Source organism: Microcaecilia unicolor, chromosome 1 (genome assembly GCF_901765095.1).
Source record: "Microcaecilia unicolor chromosome 1, aMicUni1.1, whole genome shotgun sequence".
Taxonomy (NCBI): Eukaryota; Metazoa; Chordata; class Amphibia; order Gymnophiona; family Siphonopidae; genus Microcaecilia; species Microcaecilia unicolor.
Genome location: NC_044031.1, coordinates 136243267 through 136267154, shown reverse-complemented (window position 1 = coordinate 136267154; position 23888 = coordinate 136243267). Strand labels below are relative to the sequence as shown.

At 42.8% G+C, this 23888-nt stretch overlaps 1 protein-coding gene across 1 annotated transcript in view; it reads right to left on the bottom strand.

The window, feature by feature from the left end:
- Nucleotides 1-23888, bottom strand: part of PPP1R9A (protein phosphatase 1 regulatory subunit 9A) — a 364256-nt gene that overhangs the window by 82218 nt on the left and 258150 nt on the right. The window contains exons 8-10 of the mRNA XM_030200679.1: nt 16239-16391; nt 8954-9007; nt 2068-2297 (exon numbers count right to left, since the gene is read on the bottom strand). Coding sequence (XP_030056539.1) covers nt 2068-2297; nt 8954-9007; nt 16239-16391 — 437 coding nt within the window. The remainder of the gene's footprint in view (nt 1-2067; nt 2298-8953; nt 9008-16238; nt 16392-23888) is intronic.

The window sequence follows — 23888 nt, the reverse complement described above, 5'->3', positions numbered from 1 at the left end:
ATTAAGGAGGCAGTTCATGCAAATCTATCTCAAGCACGTTCATTGTTTATCCTGAAAATTCATATAGTTGGGTTTGCCCTGAAGACTGGATTGAGAAGCACTGCCCTAGAGGGTAATTCTCAAAAGATGCATACCCACGCTATCTGAAAATCACTCCCTCTTTTTCTGAGTGAAAATACACAGGCGTTTACTGGATTCTAAGCTCTACAGGGAAGTGACTTACGTGTATATGTACAGTACTGTGTATACCTAGCACAAGGAGTTCTCAATGCAGTACTCAGGGACACACTCAGCCAGTCTTGTTTTCAGGATATCCAAAATAAATATGAATGAGATAGATCTGCATACATTGGAGGCAATGCACTAATCCATATTCTTTGTAGGTACACTAAACACCTGACTGGTTGGGTATGGCTTGAGGATTGAGTTGAGAATCCCTGATCTAGCAACACTATGAAAGGGTTAAGTAGTAGTAACACGATCAAGCCCAAGTCCAACTTTATTTGATATACTGCAATACGAGCAAAAGCACATCAAAGCGGTTTACAATTTAGAACAATATTCGAGGAGGAAGGGGTTACACAGGGCCGGTCTTAGCAAGTGCGGGGCCCTATGCAGACCAATTTGGTGGGGCCTCATCCTAGCCCCGCCCCCCACCCCCGCCCCAGCTCCACCCCATTGATTATTAAATTTTTAGAACATTTTTTATTTATGAAATTTCAAATAAAGACAAATGAACCATCATTTACCCTACAGACCCTGCCACAGTCCAGTGTATTCAAGCCATGCTCCAAACTGGAAATGTGCTAGAATTGCTAGGCCTGACATTTAAAGTGATTTAACTGGATGGGAGAGGCTCCTACCTGGTTAAATTGTACTAGGTGGGCTGACAGCAGATATTCAGTGACATTTAAATGGGCAGTGCCACTGAATATTGACTCTGACCACCACAGCACTGTTTGGGCAGAGCTGGAGTGTCCCGGAAGTTATGCAGGCACCAGCAATATTCAGTTCTCATGTCCAGTTACATACATGGAATCAGTGGCATAGCCACGGAAGGGGGGGGGGGTAGCTCGTGGGCCTGGGTCCCCCCAAATTTGATTTGGGCCCCTCCAAGATCTGTTGGTTTGACTGGCGGTGGTCCCCAAGCCCACCAGCAGATGCCTTTCTTCAGTGAAGTTCACTAGAGCATGTGTGCCGCAAGAGGAAGCAGGGCAGGCGGCGTGGCGGTAAATTGCGCTGGAGGAACGCTTCTGCTGGCAGGGTTTGGGGACCCCCGCCAGCCCAGGTATGTGAGCTTGCGGCGGGGGGGGGGCAGGTCACAATGTGCCCCCTTCCCAAAATTTGGGTCTGGCTACATGCCTGCATAGGACAGCACTGAATATGGGTGGTACCTGCAAAAGGCTAGATTCAGGAAATGGCGCCCAAAGTTAGGCGCTGTTATGATCTGTGCTGGTAGTATTCTGTAAAGGGCACTCTGTGCAGAGTGCCCTTTACAGAATACTAGCTTGGCATTCTTTAATGCCTAACTTTGGCATGAGCACTTATGCTTCCCGAAAGCTGGTGTAAATGCTCGCACCTAACTGATGGCAGTTGGGTGCGCAAATGCAGATATTCTATAACATCATGTCTAATTTCGGGAATGCCCCTGACTGACCCCTGACCCTCTCACAGCCACACCCCTTTTCAGACAGGGGCGTGACCATGGGAGGGGCATGGGTGTTTCAGGGCATTCCCAGAAATTAGACATGATGTTATAGAATAGGGTACTGGGCAGATCTGTGCTTAACTCCTAATTATAGCCAATTAAGTGCTTGTTAACTTCAATAATTGACTTAGTTTACGTGCAGATATGTGATCCACACCCAAATTTGGGCGACCGATACAGAATCCAAGGAATAGCTTTCAAGTATCACTGTCATCCTGATATTCAGTGCTGGTATCTGGGCATGGCCCAGCACTGAATGTCTGGGTCTAATCTGGCTGGCGATAGTGAGTGAATATTGAGCAGTCTGTATCTCATGCATTGTTAGGACTTTCAGGTGGAAGAATCCAACAGCTGCTTACTTTTGCTGAAAATCTTTGATTAGCTTCTTTGCCTTGTTGTACTTCTTTTCCAAGGCCTGGTACTGGCTCTGCGTCTCCTTGAGGTGCTCATTTACCGTATGGCACAAGGATTGTGCCTCAATCCAGTAGCTTTCCAGCTTCAGCATCCTTTCCTTGTTTTCTTCGATGTTTTGCTGAAGTTGGTTCTTTTCAAGGTCCCACTTCACTTTTTCATTTTCTGCAGCTTGCAGCTAGGAAAGAGCAAATAAAATCATCTGTTTTGAACCTCGTCTAGAATTGCCATATTCAAAGCAGCAACACTACCTGGCCCTCAGACTATCAGCTCTGCCTTTTTATTGGCTTCGCTCCTCAATAAAGATCTGCATTCTGATCCTTCCTAAACTGCCCTAAGAAATAACAGCAATACAACTCTAATTTTAAATTTTTTTTATCCAATGGTAGATCTCCCTTAGCTCAGCGTTTCCACATCTTGGTGTCTTGGGATTAGCACAGGTTTCAAATACAGATCCATAAAGTAACATGGTTTCAGACTATAACACAGTACAGACACACTACTTTTCGTCCTCACCAAAAAAATCAGATATTTTCTTAGTACTGGCCAACAAGCCTTCCTTCTACAGTTTGATATATCAGCGGTCTTTGACGCTGTAGATCATGCAGTTCTTCTTTTCAAATTAAATGAATTGGGTATTACTGGAAAAGTACTTGGGTGCTTTGAACAATTTTTAAAGAACAGGTTTTACAGTGTTAAGGGGAGGGGTGGAAGATCTCCTAGATGGAACCCTGGTTGTGGGATTTCACAGGGTTCTCCACTCTCCCCCTCTCTGTTTGATGTGTATTTGAGTTCCTTAGGTGACTGCTTTGTAGGTAACCAGATCTCGATATTATCTTATGCAGACAATATATTTCTTCTGGGTCCTGTCTTACAGATCCTTGATAGTACTCTAAACTCTATTAAACAGTACATCTCTTTAATAGATAATTGGGCTACAAACCATTTTTTTTAAAACTGAACAAACAGAAAACAAAAATACTCTGGTTTGGTGATATTGTTAAAATCCAGAGTACAATAGTCACATTGCCTTCAGGAGAAAACTTAAAAAATCAAAGACCATTCTAGAGTGCTAGGAGTAATTTTAGACTCCAGTTTTAGAATTCACACTATCATTTGACAATCAGATTAATGCCCTTATGAAAAGATTTCTTTTCAAGCTCCGACAGTTATGGGTAATTTGATCTCCGTTAGTGAAAGAAGATTTTAGAACTATAGCACAAGCGGTTTTAGTATCACAATTGAATTCTGCAATTCACTTTATTCTCAGATTTTAATTAAGTTGTTGAATCATTTACAGTTCATGGAGAATACTGCTATTAGGCTAATAAGTGCTACTGGACGTTTTGATAGTGTATCTTCTATCTTTCAAGGTTTTTACTGGTTAAAATTCTTTGTTTAATATTCAAATCAATATGTGATCTAAATTCTGAGGGTTTAAGTGATTTGTTGGTGTTTCCATCTATGGACAGAAACTTAGAGGGTCTTTTTCAAACGTGTGGTAGCATTTTTAGTGCCTGCTAATGATTAGTACGAGCTAAACGCTAGAGGCGCCCATAGGACTATATGGATGTCCCCAGCGTTTAGCACATGCCTATTTTTAGTGTGCACAAAAAACGCTGGCACGTCTTAGTAAAAGGACCCCTAAGGTTTTTTAAGAACTTTGAAACTAGGGGCCCAGTTTACTTACTAAGCCATGCTGCAGGCACACAAATTTTTAGCGGGTGCTAAAAATTACCACATGTTAACGAGACACCCGTTATATTGCTATGGGTGTCTCTATCATTAGCATGCGCTAAAAAGTTTGTGCGGCTTAGTAAACAGGGCCCTAAGTTTTTCTCTTTAAAAAATATTCAGTTTAAATCTATGTTTGAGGTTTCTTTTCCTTTTTACAGGACTAGAGTATGGAATAAATTACCTCTTAACTTGTAGTTTGTGCTTTCATATTTTTTCTTTCAAGAAAATAATAAAAACTTATTGTTTGAGCAACAATTCTGACTTTATTTTTAAGAATTTCTGTCCTGTTTTAATTGTATGATGTTTTTATAAGTATTGTCACATTTCTTTTGGATTATAAATTCCTCCTAATCATTGGAGCTTCTTTAATGTGTAGACCGTTGCGAATCCCTCTGGAAAATTAGCGGTACACAAAACTCCAATAGTATAGTATAGTATAGTAAAGAACCTTCCTAATTTACTTTGACCTTCAGTGTGACAAATGGTTATGTAAAAGGTGCTTTCAAGAGCTCAAAACACTTTTAAACTCGGGAATAAAATATAAAGGATAAAGGGACAACTGGATTATTCCAATGATGCGGCAGGTCCCAGTTCAACCTTAAAGCCAGGTCTTCTGTTCCTCAGGCTAACTGGGGTTGTGGATGCTGCTCCCCTGTAATCGGAAAGAACATGGTGACACCTAGTGGCATGATTCAAGGCCCATGATTAGAGGTTTCCAGAAAGACTGTGGTGGACCCTGGTCCTGAACATCACTGTATTGACCAATATATAAAATGGAAGTGGAAGAGGAAGAAGTGAGGAGGGTCAAGAGAAAAGGGAGACAGAGCAGAGCCTTGCCTTTGCTACTTCCGCAGAGGGAGAAAAGGAAAGGGTTCCTTCCCACTGGAAAATGGAGGATGGAGAAAAACTACAATACCCATCAACCCCGGGGGAAAACCCTGGTACAGAAACTATCCTCCCCAGCAGCCTGCAGGGGAGAACCCTGACAAGGCAAGGGAGATGTCCCCGGAGGTTAATCAGGAGGAGGAGGGACAGCTGAGAAAAGGGTGGGACGAGGAACCCATGGAGTGGCAAGAGGCTGGAGAGAGAGAGAAGGGGGAGAGCATGGAGGAGCCGATGGACATAGCAGCATGGGCTCAATCATTGGGGAAAAAAGCTGAGAAAGCAGGTGACTTCTTGGTATGGAAGCTGGACTGAAAGGGGAAAGAAAAAGGGTCATGCGGGAGAAGGGTCAGTGATAGTGAAAGTGTGACCCAGAAAGGGTGGGACCCTTCTATCTCCCCATAGAGTTCAAGCTGTTTGGAACTGTGTGCTGCTGAACTACTCAGTGAAAAGTGTGTTGTTTTGGGAGGGATTATTGTTTTTTCCTGTGTGAACTACTCAAAGAGAAAGGAAGATGGTTTTTTTTAAGTGTTTGACATTGCACCTGGGGAAGATATGTAGCAGTGGTTTTTGTTTTTTTTTGAGCTGAAGCCTGCAAATGCTCCCCAGAGGGGGGGAAGTGCTAGGCTGTAGGACTGTTTACGGGGAACGAACTGAGTTCTGGAAGCAGCGGGGTTTATACTTCTTTTTACCCTGCTGTGCTGATTCCATTGAAGAGGGAAAACAGTGGGGGCTGTGTTTTTGTTCCTGTTTTATTTTGAACTGCTGGACTGTGAGCACTAAGGAAATAAAAACTTGCTGGTTTTCTTTTGGGAATTATTGGTTACCCGAGTCGTACCCTGTGGATTACAGTGGGTTATGGGGCTAGGTATGAAGTTTGGCCCATAGCCGGAGTCTCAAAGGAGGAGACGGGATCCTGAGAACCCCTGGAGGAGGGACGGATCTTTCACAACAGATACATTTCAAATCTAGAGTGTATATGTGTATATTTTGATACTGTTTCATGTTAGTGTTATTATTAGGTTTCAATTTGCCTTTTCCACGTTTACCTCATTGATTTTATTTATGCTTATATTTCATCATTTACTATTGTTACACTGTTAACGAAATTGTAAGTTACAAAATCCAAATGAATAACTAAGGGCCCTGTTTACTAAGCCACGCTATAGGCGCGCAAACTTTTTAGCAAGTGCTAAAAATTAGTGCACACTAACACTAGAGACACACATAGGAATATAATAGATGTCTCTATTGTTAGCACACGCTAAAACAGTAAACAGGGCCCCAAATAAATCTCAGCCCTGATTTTGACTGAGCTAGATGTGTCACGAATAAGGAGGAAAACTATCTGATCCCTATTCCCTCCCCCAAAAATGCATAAAATAAAAGGGCATATTCATGATTTTGCTTGTTCAAGTGCGTAACTTAATTGTTGAAGACCCTTTCAGGTAACAATTACTGTATCCTTGTACTGATGTTTCTGTTTTTCCTTGTCCTGTGCCATGCATCTTGCAGCACTTTGTAACATTAAAACCACAGGTAGAACTCTCCAGGCAGTGTTCATTCCAGTGCATATGACAAATATCCTCTATGACTGCATTAACAGGCACATTTTGTAGCAGAACCTGTGCTCTATAGCTACTGCATAAAAGTGCAATGAAAAAAAACCCCATGACTGGTTCCTTTATCCATAAACTATCAAAACCAAAACCTTTTATTTACAATCCGCTTATGGTACGGGAGTCCAAGGTGGAGAACAGCAGACTGAAATGGAATCGTAAACAAATACAAATTCCATGAACAAGAACGAATACAAAACACCATTTGACAACTATAAAACATAAAACATAACAGTAAAACACATTAAGAGCTTCTAAGAATTATGTCCTACAAGTTTTATATTCATCGTAAAACAGATTATTCTCTATTCCAACTACAAAGGGGAAAAAAAAAGAACACAACAAAAGCAGATGAAAACCAACTCATAAAAGTATGCAAGAATTCAACAACCAGGAACCGGTGAATCTGGTTTTAGGTTTAATGAGCAGTGTCCTAATAAAACTGATATATACATCTGCAAACCATCCATTTTATTCCTATCTTTAGTAAAGGATTCAATAAAAACTGGAAGATGAGGTAGCAGAAAATTGGAAAATGGATGGACAAATCACATGACCTTCTTTCTCCCTGTAAACTGACTGGATGATTTTCCCCCTCGATTTTAATATTTAATTTCAACTACAGCATTTACTACCATTTGTTGCATACAACAATTGATTATTGTCTATTTTCCATTATAAGCAAACAAATGTTCACCTTGAAGCTAAGCAATCTTACTAATCATCATATACATAATAATACTTCATTTCACAAATGTAACTGAATAATCTACAATACACATATTTATATCTGATGGATTCATGCAGAGCATGGAACATAATTTGTGGCATCACGCTCTTGTAAGCACGGCAGCCTTCAGGGAAACGGGATTTATAGACAGCAATAATTTAACAAGTAGAGAAAGCATGCACAGGCATGGCTTTGGAAATACTTTCTAATACAGATTTGGAGAGGGTGTGGATGGATTTGTGTTGGAGGTATGTTTGAGGGAAATGGAGGATGGATGCTTATGGGAGTATAGGTGGGTTTGAATCTGTGGAGACCGCATTTAGGCAGGCGAGGGGTAGTGTGGTGTGTGAGTGTATGCGGAGTATGTGTGAGAGGGCTGTGGGTAGTAGGAGGGTATGTATGAGGTGTAGGTGTGTGGAGTTACATGTGTGGGAATTTGGGGTGTTCACACCAGCAAAGCTGAAAGTAGCTTGGTACAGTGTTCAATGCCTTCTCCTACTTCCTTCCCTCTTCTTCTCCAAGCAATGGTATGAAAATTTTGTATTGTAGAATGCTGGCCAGAGATATTATGCAAAAAGGGGAGGGAAAGATTGTAACTGCAAAAGGCAGCCTGTTGCTCCGAGACTGTGATTCAGGTTCCCTTCCCTCGCCCTTTAAATTTACTGTTACCATTAGGACGCATGGTTGATGTGGTTTTCAGTCTGAAATACAATTTGGTCCCTTCTGTGTTACTTTTGACTATATTGGGACTCTGAGGCATACAGTTCAAGCTTCTCCTACTAACCTACAAATGCACTCAATCTGCAGCCCCTCATTACCTCTCTACCCTCATCTCTCCTTACGCTCCTACCCGTAACCTCCGCTCACAGGACAAATCCCTCTTCTCAGTACCCTTCTCCACCACCGCCAACTCCAGGCTCCGCCCTTTCTGCCTCGCCTCACCCTATGCTTGGAATAAACTCCCTGAGCCCATACGCCAAGCCCCCTCCCTGCCCATCTTCAAATCCTTGCTCAAAGCCCACCTCTTCAATGTCGCTTTCGGCACCTAACCATTGTACCTCTATCCAGGAAATCTAGCCTGCCCCAATTTGACTGACTGCACTTTTTGTCCTTTAGATTGTAAGCTTCTTTGAGCAGGGACTGTCCTTCTTTGTTAAATTGTACAGCGCTGCGTAACCCTGGTAGCGCTTTAAAAATGTTAAATAGTAGTAGTAGTAGTAGAAAAACAGTCACACAGAGTATCTTTGAGGGGATGGAGTGGCCCCCTTATCCTTGAAGGGGTCATTGTGCCACATGGTCTCATCAGCCAGCCAGTTGTGGCAATGGAAGAGAATGCTTCAAAGTACAACACAGTGTATGCCAGCTGTACCATTGTTTGGAAAGGGTTTCTAGCTCAGTTCTTAGCAGGGCCCATGAAGACTGGTCCACCACAGTTAATCTGTTTTCCTTTTGAAAGAGTGATGGCGAAATGCAGAAAACAACAGAGCTGATAAAACGTGTGCATGTCCCACAAGGCACAGTGCAACAGCTCCAGGAATCTATAAGAGAAGCCAGCCATACAACCTGTGCAACTAGTCAATAACATTCAATCTAGCTATACAAAGTGAAATGTCTGCAAACTCTTGTATCTTTGAAAAATAATGTCTGCCTTCCAGGTTTTTATTTGGCAATCCCCTGACTCACTATGGATAACCTTTCACTGTGATCCTCTCCCTCCAAAAAATAATATATCTTAATATACACCAAGCAGTTAATGACGTTTCTAAAAAATATTTTCCTAACATACTGAAGACATGTATTCAGATTGTATGAACTGTTCTTTTTCAGACAGTAAACAAAGAAGTCAGTGTTTTTACAGATTCTTACCTTTGTCTTTAGTTTCTGTATTTCAGCTTCTGTAACGGCATGCTTGATTTGCAACTAAAATTAGAAAGCAGAAAAATAAATAATTGAACTGAGACGACAATCCAGCTCTCCAACGCCTGTGTTACCTGCTGTATGCCATCCCCCACCACACAGCAGAAGGCCTCCACAAGTACTGCACTGCAGCAGGTTGTAAATTTAATCTGTCTAGCTTGCAAAATGACTCGCTGTGCAACCTAATTAAGGAAGGGGGGGGGGGGGAGACTGCCTAACAATTCTGAATTTTTATTTTTACATATATATTGTATTGCATTCTAGCACTAAAACCAAACAGACCAATTCAACATATCATAGCTCCGTTTTAGGATTCTGTGACCCTGCCACTGCTTTCCTCTGAATTCAGGTACTTTTTCCACAGACTTTGCTAGATGAAGATAGGGTGGTTGACTGTCAAAAGATTTTATCTGGTTTACTTTGGAGATGACCAGATAAATCTTGCCTTTACTATGCAGCAGCCCGCAGACTCGCTGGGTTAAAATGAAACCAGTTATGCCTGGGAGGGATCAAAGGCTTTCAGAGGCATAGTTTAAAGGTAACCATCTACCTTTACTGAAATCTGGTAAAGTCCAGGGTATGAAAGCATAGATGTATTTTTCCATAATGCGGCCATGTAGGGTTGCCAACTTTTTGCCAGAGAAAAATCCAACATATGTCCTGCTCCATGCTCTGCCCATGCCCCTCCATCATGCCATGCTCCATGACCCTTGCTACGCCTACTGTTGTATCCTTCTCCTGCCCCTCTGCAACCAACTGTCCACACTAGGGTTGGCATCTCAAAAGAAAAAAAACTGCTACATGCACATACGTTCGTTGATAATTTCACAAACGTTACATAACAGAAATGGAGTTCCAGTAACAAAACTGTGCAAAAACTAAGCACATCTGGACTTGTATATTCTAGAAAAACTGTCAAAATAGCAGGGCTTTTTTTTTGAGGGGTACTTGGGGGTACTGAGTACCGGCACCTTTTCCATTGTCTGCTAAAATTTATCCATGGTCCCCAAGTTTTAATGAAAGAGCTCAGGCTCTACACACCAATTCTGCCTTGTCATAGATTCTGTGACTGACTGCAGGGGGCCTGGCTATTGTGGGGTGGGTCCCTCAGTGATCACCCCACCCCTGAAGGGTGGCCTGGCATTTGAGTACCGGCATCTTTTTCACTAGAAAAAACACACTGCATAATAGAGCATCACTAACATCCAGGGCAGGGCAGAGGAGGAGCCTAATGGTTAGAGAAGCAAACTGGGCCCAAGTTCACATTCCCACCATAGCCCCTTCTGGCCTTAGGCAAACCATTTAACACTCCATTGCCTTGCAATGGCCAGAGGTGGCACTGGCAACCTCACCCCATTCAGGGTCTGCAATCAACCATCACACTTTCAGTGGCTCCATAAGCATTTTACAGTTTGCTCCATTTGGGCAGCAGCAGGGACCTGGAAGGAAGAATGCCCAGGACTCAAATAATAACAACCCTACCTATAAACAGGTAGCACTCTAGAATACCAACATACATCCCACTGAAAATACAGAGCAAGTCACACTGCTACAGATCCTTACACAGAAAATAAACATTAGCAGAATACCACACGTTGATCATATGCACAAAACAAAGAGAGACCCTCAACAAATATGAAACAAGGTACCATATATCAGGAATAGCAATATGAAGACAAAAAGATTGAACGGAAAACCTCAACAAATCATGTGCAGCTTGAACAGCAATACTAGAGACACAGAAACTGAAATGTAAAATATCAGAAAAGCACATTTGCTAAAACTGACATATTCCAATTAATAAATTCAGAATAAATATTGTGTTTTTTTGTTTTTTTACCTCTGTTGTCTGAGCATTTTATTTTTCTATTTGCTTTGGTCTCAGTGAGGCGTATTTTCAAAGCACTTAGATTTATAAAGTTACATGGAGGAGTATTTTAGAAAGAAACGTCTAAGTTGGAATTTGGACGTCTTTGTAGAACGTCCAAATTTGGAGGCGGGGAAAAGGTCATTTTCAAAAAAAGATGGACGTCCATCTTTGTGTTCAAAAATACCTTGGATGTCCTTGGATTTGGACGTCTTTTGATTTTCAGCCATTTTCGAAACCAAAGACATCCAAGTCTAAAACATCCAAATTCAAGCCCTTTGGATGTGGGAGGAGCCAGCATTTTTAGTACACTGGTCCCCCTGACATGCCAGGACAGCAATCAGGCACCCAAGGGGGACTGCAGTGGACTTCATAAACTGCTCCCAGGTACACAGCTCCCTTACCTTGTCTGTTGAGCTCCCCAACCCCCCCCCCCCCCAAACCCACTACCCCCAACTGTATACCACTACCATAGCCCTTACGGGTGAAGGGGGGCACCTATATGTGGGTACAGAGGGTTTCTGTTGGGTTTTGGAGGGCTTACTGTTTCCTCCACAAATGTAATAGGTAGGGGGTGTGTGGGCCTGGGTCCACCTGTCTGAAGTGCACTGCACCTACTACTAAACTACTCCAGGGACCTACATACGCTGTCATAGACCTGAGTATGACATCTAAGGCTGGCAGGTAATATTTTTAATCATGTTTTTTGAGGGTGGAAGGGGGTTAGTGACCACTGGGGGAGTAACGGGAGGTCATCCCCAATTCCCTCCAGTGGTCATCTGGTCGTTTTGGGCACCTTTTTGTGCCTTATTCATAATAAAAACAGGTCTGGGTGAAAATGTCCAAGTTTTAGTCCTGGACATCTTTGCTTTTTTCCATTACGGCTCAAAGACGTCCAAAGTCTTAGGAACGCTCAAGTCCCGTCTCGACCACACCTCCGATATGCCCCCTTGAGATTTGGACGTCCTTGCGACGGACTTCAGAGAAAGATGTCCAAAATCGGGTTTCGATTATACCGATTTGGACGTCTATGTGAGATGGACAATTTATGTCACTTTTTGGACATCCATCTCTTTTGAAAATGAGTCTGATGGTCTCTTTTCTGCTTTTCTCTTGTCAGGGACTCCTGTCCATCTTCCCTCTATGACCGTAATACGTCCTGTCCAGCATCTCCCTTCTATATCCCTGTCTCTATCCTCCCCCAATGTTCATCAGCTGCCCTCTCAGTGTCCCTATCCCTCTCTCTGTGCTTAGTGTTGTCCCTCTGTATCCCTGTCCTATGCTCCCCTCCATGCCTAACATCTTTTCTCTATGTCCCTGTCCCATCCCTTGTCTAGTTTATCCCCTTTCTCTCCCCCTGCCTCCACCCCCCCCCCCCCCCCACACACACTTTGGCATTTCTCCCTCTCTCTTCCCAGATTCCCTGGTCCCCTCTCTCTCCCCCCCCCCCCCCCCCCCGTACTTTCCCCTTCCAGAGTCCAGGACTTCCCCCCCTTTCTCCTTCCTTCCCACCCTGGTTCAGTAGCTCCACTCCTTACTCTCACCCCCCCTCATTTGGCACTTCTCTCTCCCTCTCCCCTCCTGCAGGTCTGGCATTTCTTCTTATGACCCCCCTCCCCCATAGGTCTGGGTCTGGATTCTCTCTCTCTTCCCCCCTTCCACGTATCTGGTTTCTTCCCCTCTTTTCCTCCCATACCTATGTGGCAGCTCTCCTTCCCCCCTCTCCACATCTGCCATCTCTCTCTCCCCTCAGCTCCTTGTGACTCTAGGCAAGTCACTTAACCCTCCATTGCCCCTGGTACAAAATAAGTACCTGAATATATGTAAACCACTTTGAATGTAGTTGCAAAAACCTCAAAAAGGCGGTATATCAAGTCCCATTTCCCTTTCCCTCATGTTTTGCACTGCTCCCTCTCCTGCTTACAGTCCTCCAAAAGCAGAGAGTCACCGGCATCCAGGAAGACACAGTATTTCTCGCTGCCCAGGGTTCTCTCTGCTGCTGTCCTGCCTCCTCTGATACAACTTCTGGATTAAATTGTGAAAGGAGCTGTATGATAGTTTTCAAAAGCCCAGGTCAGGTGTAAACATCTATTTAAAAATTATAAATAAAAGCATGGAAACAGTAGGCCAGTATCCTGTCTCATTCATGAGAAGAGAGTCAGTGCTGAGTTCCTGTCCCAGAGGGATAGGCTAGAGGGATCCCCAGGTGACAGTGATGAACACAGTAGAAGAGGCGACCTTGACATACACCCTAGCACTGCAGAAGGCAGGTGTGGTTACAAGCATGTTCAGCAAAAGAATAAGAAACAAAACAGCGTAAAATAAATTGGCAGAAAAATACCCTGCATTTGCAACCTCTACTATGTTCAAACAGTACTCAGCCTATAAACACCCCATGGGACCCTAATTTTTTGACCGAGGGGAAGATAGTTTGGATGGAAGGGAAGTAGGATTGAGGTGCAGGGAGGGGGGCATGAGATAGGGGAATAGGGAGGGAGAAGAGGGGTTCCAAGTTTATAGATGGGTCAGCAGGGGGTGGCAGTTTGATATTAAGAGTTGGCTGTTCAAGATTCTAGTAGTGCTAAGGAATTAAAAATTTTAAAATTTTGATGACTGATTGATATTTGACTACGGTACTTTTGCATTGTTGGATTTGACCCAGACTTGTACATCTGAAAATATGCTCTATGTGCCGCTGTTATTGGTTATATGATAAGTTGGGGGTAGGTGAGAGAGGAGTTAGGTATATCATTGTCTAGTAAGCTGAACTGGGACACTTTCAAGTACCATGTCTGTTTACCTGAACTTACTATCAGGAATTAACATATAATTAATGGGTTGGGGGGAAGGGGCAGGGGTAAAATTGTTAAAAGTTTGATTATGACATATCTTTTTGTACTCTGATGTATGCTTTGACAATTGAAGCTATGTTTACACAGATTCTAGATGCATTTATGTTAATTTGCCATCAATAAAAATGTTGTATCTAAACACATCATGGGGCCCTTTTACTACGCCCAATGGGCGTCAATTTTGAGTTACCGCCCGGCTACCATGTGGCCCTTGCCGTCAATTCATTTTTGACTCCAAGATCAAAGCTGTTTTTGGTAGAATGTTTTAGAAATTATGGCACATGTGGCAATACTTTCTTACTTACAAAAGATACAATTTTCAGCTTTTAACTCAACAATTATCTTGTCCCATCTGAATTATTGCAATGCTCTTTTTGCAAATTACAATATCAACTTCAACTGGTTCAGAATACAGTGGAAAGATTAAAGTTTGATAGAGTGACACCATTTTTTCCCTATAATTTACATTGGCTTCCAACACTTTCAAATAGCTTTTAAAATAGGATGCTTGGTGAACATTTGTATATACATTCAATTATTGTCTTTTTAGCAGGTATTATTAGTTTATCATTTCATGTTTTTATTTACATATGACTTTAACCCTTGCTCAAATATTACATGCAAATTTAATCTCCTATTAAAGTTTTCCAATTTTTCAATTTTCCTATAAACCATCATTTTATCTTTAACCAAAGTGACTGTCATGTCCTGATTAGATTTTATAGCCACTTTGATTTCTTGAATCTGTATTGTAAGCACAGTCTTAGTAGTTTACATATTTGTAGTTAAGGAGTTGATTTTACTCATAAGAGCTGTTACATCCACTGAGGTTTTGGTCATTACTGCCTCTGTCTTAGACAACACCTGCCAGATGTCATCCAGTGTTTCTCCAATTGGGGCCACAGATTGCATTAAGCCTCAGAGGTCTCCAGCAGCTACTTTGTAGGGAACAGCTTCTTCTACACTCTGCTCCACCAAAACCACTTCTTTTGCTTCTGCTGGGCATGATGGGACGTTGGACGCAGGAGGAGAAAAAGATTATTGTAGGCCCAAGCCCCAGTGACTCTCCTCTGTCAACCTGAACAGTAGGCTCTCCAACTCTGGTAGCATTTGCATAGGTCTCAAATGAGTAGCGCTCAATGGATTGCTGCATGGGGGGGGGGGGGGGGGGAGGGTCAAAGTTTGGCTCGTGGAGGACATGAGCTTAACTTCCCCCTTCCTTTTTGTATGTGGTATAATAGCGAAGTGAAAGGAACATGCTCAGGGTAGTGTGGCCAAGATGTGGCCAACTCTACCCCTCCTTGATGATCTGATTCCCTCACAGGTTTTCTGCTTCTGATATACCTGAAAAAGTTATTACTATGAGTTTTTGACTCTGTGGTAAGTTTCTCTTCATATTCTCTTTTAGCCTTCTTTATCAATGCTTTGCATCTAACTTGCCAGTGGTTATGTTGCTTCTTGTTTTCTTCAACTGGATCCTTTTTCCATTTTTTGAAGGATGCTCTTTTGGCTCCAATAGCCTCTTTCACTTCTTCTTTCCAACTTTATTAATAAGTGAAATACATCTGATTTGGTCTTCCAAGATGGTATTTTTACACAAAATCCATGCCCGATTTAAAATTCTAACCTTTGCAGCTGCTCCTTTTAGCTTTTTCTTTTAACCATTTTCCTCATTTTATCATGGTTACTCTCGCAAAAGTCAAATGCTACTACAGTGTCCTAGTGTCTTCTCCCCAATTATTAACTCAAATTTGATCATGCTATGATCATTGATTCCCAGCGAGCCCAACACCATTACCTCACACTAAGATTTTATCAAACTGAAGTAAAGAGTGGCCCCAGCTTGTGCTTATGTGGGTCATTCCTGCATGCTAATGCCATTTTAACCACATGGATAAAACGGCCGAATTTCTGAGTTTTCCTATTAATGGTCACATGCTAATTTTCCCATTATCATGTGGCCATTAGCATGTGAGCTCCTATCACCACCTATTTTGTAGGTGCTAAGGACTCACATGCTAACCATGTGCAAACCGGTTGGCACATGACAACGTAGCTGCGTTAACCAATTAGCACAAAACACGCCTATTCTCTGCCCCCAGACCACCCCCAGCACTAAAAACCAAAATCTATTTTTTAACATGTGGCTATCCAGGTAATGACAATGTTCAGCAATGGCAGCCGGATAAATATCCAGATAAATTAAGTCAGCAAAATAGCCACCTTAACATATCCGGATAGTTATCTGGATACCAGTACTGAATACCAACGTTACACAGCATTGAATATACAGGTGTAAATTTAAATGCTGCAGACAGAATTTGAAGTCAACACTGACCACAGTGTATAAAAAATGTGTGTGTGTGTGTGTGTGTGTGTGTGTAGTGGGGGGAGGGAAGGGGAATGGATTTTGTAAACAAGCTGAAAACCAATCACATTATTCCAATTAAAATCAAAGCAGGGATGAATGACTGAATCAGCACAAGTTTGAGAAACTTTCAATTGCATGACTCACCTCTTTGAATTTGTGAGCAAGTTTGCTAGCATCCAGCTCTGATGGGGAAAATATGTCATTTTCTGGAATATCAAACACTTCAATGGCCATATCTCCCCCTGGATGAATTGGGCTCACATCCTCATCTTCCTCATCAGTGGCATATTCCCTTGTCTATAATAATAAAATAGAAATATGTATGTCTTATGTAAAAAGTTATAACATGTTAACCAATAGCACTGTCGAAAATATAAAAACAAAATCTTTAGAATTAACAAATAATTAATGAAGTTAGTTTGCAGATATAGAAGGCAGACATGCACAAAAACTATACTGATTTCTTACTGTTAAAGTGGATAAAAATCAATTATTTTTTCTAAACAGCCATAAATTGTATTAAAACATTTTTAAAATGCAAATCATCAGCATAATACTATATTTCTCATTTTAAAACTGACATAGTTCCAATTGAATTTCATCATGGTAAACCTACTCTTATCTTACAGTCTCATAACAATGAATGTATCCAGTTCTTTGTATCCTATCTATTTTATCCTTCTAATCAATGCATGGAGTGACAATAAACAAGAACAGCTATATCACATTCATAACCATTCGAGTAGTTATCAATGTGATCTACCGTTGAGAGATGTTATTTTACCAATCGTGCTATTTTAGCACAGGTCCAATTATATGCAATAAGACCTAGGGCCCTGTTTACTAAGCCGCTCTGTAGACGCACACACTTTATATTCCTAAAAAGTGTGCGCACCTACAGCGTGGCTTAGTAAACAGGGCCCCTAGTTAATGATAATAAAATAAAATAGTAGCCCGTATTGATAACGTCTCCCCTCAGTCTGCTATCAGACAAGAATGGCCATGCATTTCAGTTGTTCATCTCATGAAAATGGCCCTAGTCTCTCCAGCTGTGCCCAGAAACTACCGGGTCTTGCTTCTAGAAAGTTCTGGGCTTCAAGGTTCAGTAGACTAAAATCACGTGTGTGAAGGTACAGGCTGAAAAATATTGCAGCTGGACTAAGGAAGGCAAAGGAGTTAGAAAGACAGCTAGAACAAATGATGGGAGCAACACAAAAGATCATACGAGTGGACTGGAAGTGAAAAGGTGATGAGAACAAGACAATCAGTAGCAACAGGCGAGACAATTACATAGGGGCGGACTGACAGTGATCTGGGCTCCCGGGCAGAAGGGGTCATTGGGCACCCGCTGCCACCCCCACCTTTGTTTCCAGCTCCCTCCCTGCACACTACAGCCCCCCGGGCCTACCTTGAAGGGCCCTGGTGGTCTAGTGGTCTCCTCGGGGTGCAGGAAAGAACTCCACTCTTTCATGCCAGCTGCCGCTGCTCTATCCAGTGCCACCACTTCTTTTTAATGGCTGCTGAGACTTCCTGTGGCAGTCTCACGGGTTTCGGCAACCTCACAAGACTGCCTCAGGAAGTCTTGGCAGGCATTTTGAAGAAACAGAAGTGCTGGACAGAGCAGCGCAGTAGGCAGAAGAGAGAGTGTGTGTGTGTGGGGGGGGGGGGGGGGTTCCTGCCCCTGAAGCCACTAGACCACCAGGGCCCTTCAAAACAGACCTGGAGAGGGCCCACTGAGGCTTGGGGGCTGTAATGTACAGGGGGGCAGAGAGAGAGAGAGGCCATCCCATTGCCCCCTTAGACCCTCAGGGCCCTCAGGCACTGCCCGGTTGCCTGTATGGTTGGTCTGCCCCTTCAGTTACAGGAAATAAAGTGGGCAAACGAAATGGGCTCACTGATCCTTATATGCTGTCATAGACTGTGGGGACAATTCTACAACTGGGTGTCTCCATTTAGGTACTCCAAGTACATGTAGTTGGAGCCTATTCTATAACAGCATCTGTGGACCTAGAATACTAACATAAGCCAGTAATTGCACACCTAAAATATACCCTCAAGCGCGGGACCACAGGAACAGCTGAAACAGAAGCGAAAGAAAAGGCTGACGGAAGCGGCATCCCTGCGTACAGGAGGTAAAAACTTTTAAGCAGCCAGCTCTTACGAAGGGAAGGGCCAGAGAGGGGTGGAGTGGGAGGGAGGTCCTGAAACAACAGAAGAGGGGAGAGGGGGTGTATTTGCGGCACCATTATCGTCGACGGAGCTCTTTCAGCAGCACTACCAGTAATTCTCACCTCCAACGTGCTTTCTTGCTTGGGACCATGGCTCCCTCAGAGTTGGTCTGCTAGGGTCACGTCATAATGCGGCCAGTGACGTCAGTCTGATCTACGGAGCCTTCCTGTCCAACTCCGAGGGAGCCATGGTCCCAGGCAGGTGAGAATTATTATATAGGACTAGCACTTATGCATGTCACTGATGATGCTAATAATTGGCATTTAAGTGTGTAAGTGCTGGGCACCGTTTTATCAAGGCACACGATCCGTAAACTCCAATGTGGAAACAAACAAAGCAGAATAAATCTTTATTCTAGGGTTTCAGTCTAATAAAATGCCTGACACAGGCCGTGTTGCACCTAAAGGGGCTGCATCAGGGGCTATGCTATGATCTTCATCATCAAAAGGTTAAATGGTGTATACACTAGTTTCCACCATACACAGTTGATGTCCAAATGACTATGGTACCATAGCAGGTAAAAAAAAAAAGCCAGCAGTTTCTTTCTCAAAAGTTAAAGCGCTCTTCAGAAGATATCAGCTTGCTACCACACACACTTCAGTATACATCATTTAACCTTTTGGTGATGAACATCACAGCATAGCCCCTAATGCAGCCCCTACAATAAAGATTTATTTGTACCCACTACTGATCTGCTTTCTTTGTTTCCCCACTGTTTTATCAAGTACAAACCAAAGTCATTTAGCACATAAATGAAGGTGGGTATACATATGGGTGTGTCACATACAACTATGATCAGTAGCATTATTTATTTAGATTTTGCTCACACCTTTTTCAGTAGTAGCTCAAGGTGAGTTACATTCAGGTACTATGGATATTTCTAATTTGTACCTGAGGCAATGGAGGGTTAAGTGACTTGCTCAATTGGAAATCACTTACTCCTCAGATAAATTCACTAAACCAGGAAATGAAAAAATAGGAGGAAAAAATAAAGAATTTGGCCTTAAAAGTAGGGGAATTGGAACAGATAAAGGAGAAAAATGATTCTGATATGAAAGGAAGGAGCAAAGACCAACTGCATATGCCTCATCAGGTACCTGTGGAGAGGAACTGTAACAGTCGGAAACTATTATAAAGAATAAAGTCACTGAACACATAGACAAACATGGTTTAATGGGACAGAGTCAACATGGATTCAGCCAATTTGCTTAATTTCTTTGAAGGCGTGGATAAAGGAGCTACTTACTGTGTCTGATGCACTCCCTCACTGCCCCCCATTCTCTCTCCTTTGTTGAAGCAGCCAGCCTCTGGTCCCTTGGAAAAACAGATTCTTGCACCACAAGTTCAAGAGCATTTCAATTTGCAGAAATTTGTTCAGCTAATTTTATCTACATATTTCTTTCTTGATTGGAAGGAAATAGACCCCTGACGCAGGCCTATACGGCCGAAACACGATTTCATGTCGGGCTGTTGTTTTTATTCATTTTTATTCACTTTACAATAAAGAACTTGTTTAAGAAGACACCATCTGAGAGGTTTTTTGGATCCACTGTTGTTTTTGCTTCAGTACTTCAAACACACCAGGAGGTTATGATGAAGGATTTGACTTCATTAAGAAGAAAAACTGAATTCCTTGAAAATACTGTTAGAAGTAATAACCTACGTCTGTTAAATTTTCCTAAACAAACTACCAAACCTCCTAGGGAAATGTGGAAGAAATACCTAATGGAGATTCTTGGGGTAAAAGAGGAGTTGATGCCTCCTTTTACATATGTTTATTTCCTTCCAACTAAAGAAGACTCTGATAATAAAAGAACAAGATCAATTGATGAATGTTACCACTTTATTAGAATCTACAGATATTGAAGATACAATTCCCACTACGTTAATAGTGACTGTGGCGCTTGCACCAGACAAGCAATGGTTGATGTCTATGTTCTTTAAAAACAAGGATAAAACATTTCTTGGCCAGAAAGTTCAGATGTTCCCTGACATCTCCAGAGAAACACAAAAGCGTCGGAAATCATTCCTTTTAATGAAACCAGCAGTAACTCAGCTGGGAGCCACATTTTACTTGCGGTACCCAAGTAAGTGTGTGGTACGGTACCAGTCAAACAAGTATATATTTTTTGATCCGGCTCAGCTAGCAACATTTCTTACCTCAAGGCAGAACAGGGGCACTTAAAACATCATACCCATTGATTAGGTTAAACTCTGTTCAACATTAACCTGTTATCTTTGTTAGCTCTATCTTTGACAAAATTACTTTAAATATACTCCATTTCTAAACATCTTGTTCCAAAATGTGGACTTGAGCATGAAATTTCATGTGTTTTTCTTGGAATCATTTTTCTTTTACTAACAGGGCCGTGCCGAGGAGAGATGGGCGTCTTTAGCTGATAATCGAAAAAAAGGTGTTTTTACCACAAATTAGGGTCACTTTTTTTGGACCCTTTTTTTTTCACGAACAAGTCCCAAAAAAGTGCCCTAACTGCCCAGATGACCACTGGAGGGAATCGGGGATGACCTCCCCGGACTCCCCCAGTGGTCACTAATCCCCTCCCACCAAAAAAACCCACTTTACAAACTTTTTTTCCAGCCTGTATGCCAGCCTCAAATGCCGTACCCACCTCCATGACAGCAGAATGTGTTCGATCCTGTCACAGCCTTTCCCTGGGTCAGATGTGGCTCTTGGGTGCAGTACAGGGTCACATCAGCATTGCATTGTGGTGGGTGTAGGGTATTGGGCTCCGTGATTTCATTAGCTTGTGTTACAGTCTCACGATGTTGGTAGTTGGTAGGCTCTTCTTCCATGGTGCTTTTCCCCCTGCCTACTGGGTCAGAGTGTGCCCTGTTGTGTTTCCTGTTGTAGTCCATGCGGTGGTGGCCATTTTTGTAAGCCAGTTTTAGTTCTCTTTCCTGTGTTAGCCACGTTACAGAACTTAGTTATTACCTTGAATGTGGCTGAAAGAGGGCATTGTACAGCATTCTGCCAGCTCTGACCTACTGCTCATCTCAGTACCAGGGAGACTCATTGCCAGTGGGGCACAACCTCTGATCTGCAGTTAACTGTGAGTAAACACAGTTATTCCAATAAAGGACGTTTTCGGAGAGGTTAGTCTTCAGGTGTCAACTGGTGTGCCAATGTTATATAGCAGCAACAAGTCCTAGAGGCCTGCGTGTATGCAGGTCCCTGGATCACTTTCAGTGGGTACCGCAGTGCATTTCAGCCAGGTGGCCCCAGGCCCATCCCCCCCACCTGTAACACTTGTGCTGGTAAATGGGAGGCCTCCAAAACCCACTGCACCCACATGTAGGTGCCCCCTTCACCCCTAAGAACTATGGTAGTGTTGTACATTTGTGGGTAGTGGGTTTTGGGGGAGGGGGTTGGGAGCTCAGCACCCTGTGGTAAGGGAGCTATGCATGTGGGAGCTTTTTCTGAAGTCCACCGCACTGACCTAGGGTGTCCAGTTGGTGTCCTGGCATATCAGGGGGGCCAGTGTACTACCAATCCTGGCCCCTCCCATGACCAAATGGCTCGGATTAGGACGTTTTTGAGCTGGGCGTTTTTAGTTTCCATTATCGCTAAAAAAAACAAACGCCCAGCTCAAAAACGTCCATTTTTTCGAAAATACGGTTCGGCCCGCCCTTTCACGGACCCGTTCTGGAGATAAACGCCCATGGAGATAGGTGTTTCTGTTCGATTATGCCCCTCCACGTGCGCCCTTGTGTTATCTGCGGTTGTATGAGCATCAGAATGAATAGCCAATGACCCTTATTTGAATGCATTAGTATGCTATGTGCGCTGATGGTGAGCACGCACATTGTTTCCTGCAGTAGGGGGCTTTTCAGCATACTGCGCCAGTAAACGCGGGCGCTAGTCCAGTGCTAATGGCCTCTAGCATCTGTGTTTACTTTTGAGCATCGCAGCTCAAGTGTTTATCTGAACCAGAATTCTTTACTTTATTCCTCAATGAATATGCAACAGTTGCACAGTACATAACCAGTGACCAACTAATTACAAAGTCTCTCCTTTTTCCCTCCAACAGCAACGTGAATGTTTAAATCAAATCTCCAACCACAGGGTGGTAAAGGTCGGTAAAGTTCACGAAGTACTCTGTTAAAATTATCAGTGTAAGGGATCAAGATGGCGTCGTGAACGGATGTCGGGTCAGCCTGCTCCTGAGGTTTTCCACAGACGCGCTGCTGTAGCGGAATTTTCTCTAACCTATCGATGGGGAAGAGAAAAGGAAAGGTGGCGGTTCCTACCTCCGTGGTCCCGCAGACTATTTCCACCGCTCGTCAGACGACTCTGGACGCTTTTGGGGTTGGGGTCCCTGGAACTCGGACACCCACTTCGATGAATTCGGCCCAGCTGAGAGCCGAGTGCAGCATTGAGGGAGTAACGCTCAGCCCTCCCTCCTACACTGCACCTCCGCGACCTGGAAGCGATTCGTTGCTCCTGGGGTCACAACGACTGGAACCACTGGAGAATCCTGGTTCTACAGAGGTTGTTGAGGGAGGACCCACGAGCACATCTACCCCGGACAGAGGAACAGCAACGCAGGACTCTCTTCGAGGTCCTACTACAACTGCCCGGGAGATCGAGGCCGTGAGTACCGGAGTTTTGAAAAGACCTGCAGTGGTTACAATGAATATATTGTGGGATGGTATCCAGGGAGTGAATAGCAATCTACTTCTGCTGAATTCTTCTTTAAAAAACGAAATTACCGATATAAAGAAATCTAATCAATTAATGGCTGAACAAGTTCAAGAGCAGAATGTTAAGACTCAAAAAATTGAAGGACAGATTGAGAAATTACAAAATTTAACAGAGGCTTTAATTAAGGAACGAGAAATACAGGATCGAAAATTGGAATACCTTGAGAATAATGGACGGAGGAGTAACTTGAGATTTTTAAACTTTCCCAAATCTCCTTTAATTAATGCACTGGATATGTTGAAAAAGTATTTCAAAGATATACTGGGACTCTCAAAAGAGGGTTATCCCCCTATAACGAGAACCCAGTATATTACTGGGACATTTTCATTACCTAAAGATAAACCTCAGGTGTCTCCTACCATGGAATTGAACCTCACAGAATTCCTGGAGTCTTCTCTTGATTTAATTACCGAACGCACTACATTGCTGGTGACATTCACACTTGAACTCGACCGCAATAACATCTTGCGGTTATATTTCAGGCATATGAAGGATTTATTCATGGGTGAAAAAATACAAATTTTCCCTGATCTGGCACGAATCACTCAGAAGAAAAGAAAGAAATTTTTGATGTATAAACCACGGGTTTTAAAATTAGGTGGAACTTTTACTTTGAAATTTCCATGTAAATGTTGTATTACCTTGAATTTGGTGAACTACCTTTTTTTCAACCCTAAGAAATTATTAGATTTCATTGAAGCAAAGGAAAAGAATGTTATACCCCAGGAATAGTACCCGTAATTAAAGTAATGCTGTTAGAATCGGCTGTGGTTGTTTGTAATTCCCGTCCGTTCAGTTAAAATAGGAATTTAAATACTTTAATGTCAGAATTTCCTAGCTCT